Genomic DNA, 4,010 nt, shown 5'->3' with positions numbered 1-4,010 from the left:
TTATGCATCTAAAGTTGGTGCATTACAACTTAATCTAAAAAGCTTGCTCATTCCATGCAACAAAGACTTAACTTCCCTAATTTGTGAGTGTTCTTCATTTTCTCCAGCCACAAACTGGTGAATAACACCATCTATCTCGATCAAACTACACCCCGGTGTTTTTGTGACGCCTTGTTCTCTCATCATCTTTCGCACTCTACCGGCATCAGCCCATCTACCGACGCTTGCGTAGGCATTTGCTAGCAGCACATAGGGAGAACCACTATTTGGGTCTAACTGGATAAGCTTCTTAGCAGCCCATTCTGCAAGCTCCACCCTACCATAGCTAGCACAAGCACTAAGAAGACTCTTGAGAACCAGATTGTCAGGTTCCATGGGCATGGTCCGGACTAAATGCCATGCCTCCTCAATGTGCCCACCTCGCCCAAGAATGTCAACCATGCACCCATAGTGCTCCACTTCTGGGGAAATCCTAAACACTTTCTTCATATACTTAAAATGATAAAGACCCTCTTCAATCAACCCAGCATGACTACATGCACTTAGAACACCGACGAAGGTGACATGGTCAGGTTGCAATCCTAGTCTGAGCATTTCATCAAACAGAGCAAGTGCTTTCTCTCCTTTTCCATGCATGGCAAGTGCTGAAATCATTGCAGTCCAAGCAAGAGAATCCCGCAAAGGCATGCCCGCAAAAATTTGAATCGCGTCATCGATACAACCGCATTTAGCGTACATATTAAGCAGTGCAGTGCCAAGACTGGCAGTCAAATAAATTCCATTGTAGTCAATGTAGCCATGCACCCACTTCCCTTCTTCAAGAGCACCAAGCTGGGCTGCAGATGCGAGGACAGAGATAAGTGTAGCCTCAGTAGGTTCAACTCCAGCACTACGCATATTACGGAACACTAATAATGCTTCCTTGTGACGACCACTTTGAGAATAGGCCGAGACAACGGCTGCCCAAGACACAGCATTTCGTTCAGGCATTTCATCGAATACTCGCCGTGCATCATCAGGAAGCCCACACTTGGCATAAGCCGAGACAAGAGAGGTCCATGACACTATGTCCCTGTAAGGAATTTTATCGAACATTTGTTGAGCGATTTTAACCAGACCTGCATTGGCGTATATGCCAATAAGAGAACTTTGAAGAAAAGGGTCGGCACCGAAGCCGAATTTGATGAGATGACAATGTAGGTGAAGCCCTTGATGAGGCGCTGAGATCCTGTTGGTGGCTTTGAGAAGGAAAGTGAATGTGAATTTGTTTGGAACAACGGTGGACTGGAGCATGTGAGAATAGAGAGAGAGAGCATGGTGGGGAGATGAGGTTCGGAGGGCTGTGTTCCATGTAAAGATAGAGGAGTCGTTGGGAATTTTGATCGCACAGTTGATGGGGTTGTAATGTCTCAGTATGATCCTATGAGGTTGAGGCATGTGACTACGTGAGTGATCATGTAGGATAAGTGATCTTTCATCTTATAATTAGCTTTTTTTCACCAAAAAAGGAAATATCAATCTTATAATATGAGTATGCAATTGGGGACAAAACATGTCTCCAATTACGAACATGCCATAACTTGTGGAATGAGGAGCATGGTTTTAAGTATTGGTATCGACTAAGATTGATCCCCAATCCCTGATTGATCTAGATCGATTACTTGTATCAGTTCCCATAATAGAATTAAGGGAAAAGCCTAGGTATGTTGTTAGGGTGCCCAACTTGCATCACTCTCTCCCTCCTAGAGGTATCAATGGGCCACGTTGGACTGGATTTTTTTAAATCCCAATTGAATTCCAAGGTCTCTTAATTCAACCCAAGCCCAACCCTGCCCTAGGTCGGGTTGGGATATCTCAGCGTAGGCCCAACCCAGCCCAACCCTAATGGATCTTGATTGGGCCGGGTTTAGCCCAACCCAACCCATAACTATCAGTAACTTGGTCGCTTGATCTCGATGGATTGCAGAGGCCAAAGACCAAGGTTTTTGTAGATTTTGGATGACGAAAGACTTTTTGCAGACATTTTCTATAAGTATCAATTTATAATTATTAACATATTTATATTATTATGTACTTAATATACAGGGTTAGGTTAGATTGGGTTGGGTTTGGTTGGGTTGATAGCTCAACTCAGCCTAGCCAAACCCAGCTCAGGCATGATATTCTCAACCCTAGCACACCCTGTGGGTTGAAATCTCATCCCAGGAGCTGTTCAAGCTCAAGGCAGGTTAGGGCGGATTTGGGTTGAGTGGGTTTTTTGACACCCCTACTTCCTCCCTTGTGAAAATGACCCCTATGTCCTCTTCATCCCAAACCCATATTGATTGAACCGTTAGTTCTATGAAAACTAGTGGTGTGCCCAACTTTCTCCTATAAATTTAAAAAAATATATATATTTGTTTAAATGAAGTGAGAAAAAATAATCTAATAATCAAACATTATTATTTGTCTCAATGAAGATGCTCGAGTAAATCAGACTATAAAAACAAGTAATTAAAATAAGGTCCCACACTAGATGGAATAATATCCTCTTTGAAAAGTAGTTTGGTTCTATCTGCTAGAGCTTGAAAATTTCTCAAAGACCTGATGTATTTAGATCCAATATGTTGTTTTAAGTAAGAACAGGGATTAGTAACATGGATTCATGTTTTCATCATTTACATGGAATTCCTATCAAGAATTTAAAGAAGATTCTAACAAAAAAAAAAACAACTAGAACCCTAGAAAAACATTTCAAATTCCAAACAAAGAGAGAGATCATCAGTTCCAAGAGCTAAAAGAAAGAGCTGGTGAGGCCAAGGAAATCAGTGGCTGATTTAGCCATTAAGGTGGCAAATTCATTGAAGCTGATGACACCATCACCATTACTATCAGCTTCTCGCATCATCTCTGTGAGCTCTCTATAAGTTAAAGGGTGACCCATCTTAGCCATTGAGCCGGCGAGCTCCGCCGGAGTTATATATCCATTGCCGTCGCGATCAAAAGTTCGAAATACCTCTAAGAGTTGCTCCTGGTTGATCAATATCTCCTCCTCCTGCTGCTCCATCTGATCTGGGACCAATATTGCATTGACCAATTCTTCAAATTCCACTGACCCATTCCCATTAGAATCCATGTTAGCTAACAAGTTATGAATCTGGTCCCCCGTTGGCTTGATTCCAAGAGACCGTAGAAGTGCTGCGAGCTCAAGGAGTGTAAGGCTGCCATCGGAATCCATGTCGAACCGGGCAAAAATTTCTCTCAGCTGTTTCCGTTGATTGGCTTGATTTGTTGTAGAACTCATGGAGATCACGCAGCTTCGTCAATTATTTTATGACGACGATGATGATAAGGGAAGGAGGTGGTGGTGGAAGTAGCTTAAGAAGAGAAGCAGAGGGAGGAGGAAGTGGTGGTGGTGGCGCCGGCGGTGGTGGTGTAAGAAGCTCAAGGAGAGAGGAAGAAAACATAAAAGAGAGAGAGAGAGAGAGGTTTGTTAAAAATGGTGGGGTTGCGCTTTTGTCGTTTTAATGGGAGTTGGAATGATGGAAATAGAGAAAACGCGTCGGTGAAAATTATTAGGGGTCGTTAGGAGTGGGAATTGGGAGGGCCCACTTTAATGAATGAGTCAATAGAGAAGTCCTGTTGTCTATTTCATTATGGGGGAAAAGAAAGTCAATTTCGGTCACGTCACGGGGTTGGCCAGAAAGATCACCCTACGCCTGATTGGAGCCTGTGCTTTTTTCCTGGTTGGTTCTGCATTGGATGAATATCCACTTGAGAAAGATAATGATCCCCAGCCTTTACATCATTACTACGCACTTGATGCCTCTGCTAATAAATAGTCCTGATAGAGCGGCTATATTTCTGAAATTAATATAACCCTATCTGTTTGTGCAGTCATTGCATCGATATGAGATTAATGAGAAGTGTGAAAACATCTTTAGTGTACAGGGTGGGAGGTAATGCAACATGATATTTTCTGTCTTTCTTGTGTCTAGGTGTAAACACAAGCAAACAAATAGCTTAAAAAT

At 42.6% G+C, this 4,010-nt stretch overlaps 2 protein-coding genes across 2 annotated transcripts; both read right to left on the bottom strand.

Moving 5' to 3' along the window:
• Window positions 1-1,293, bottom strand: LOC122058963 (pentatricopeptide repeat-containing protein At3g62890-like). The gene has a single exon (XM_042621681.1). It carries the CDS (start codon window positions 1,291-1,293, stop codon window positions 1-3), a length of 1,293 nt encoding a protein of 430 aa, XP_042477615.1.
• Window positions 1,294-2,571: 1,278 nt separating this feature from the next.
• On the bottom strand, window positions 2,572-3,508 carry LOC122060015 (probable calcium-binding protein CML16). Its single transcript, XM_042623136.1, has one exon. The coding sequence runs from the start codon at window positions 3,281-3,283 to the stop codon at window positions 2,774-2,776; it is 510 nt and encodes a 169-aa protein (XP_042479070.1). The 5' UTR covers window positions 3,284-3,508; the 3' UTR covers window positions 2,572-2,773.
• Window positions 3,509-4,010: the final 502 nt, after the last annotated feature.

Source organism: Macadamia integrifolia, chromosome 13, assembly GCF_013358625.1.
Source record: "Macadamia integrifolia cultivar HAES 741 chromosome 13, SCU_Mint_v3, whole genome shotgun sequence".
In the NCBI taxonomy this organism is placed as follows: domain Eukaryota; kingdom Viridiplantae; phylum Streptophyta; class Magnoliopsida; order Proteales; family Proteaceae; genus Macadamia; species Macadamia integrifolia.
The sequence above is the reverse complement of the archived record's forward strand: the minus strand, read 5'-3'. Positions and strand labels throughout refer to the sequence as shown.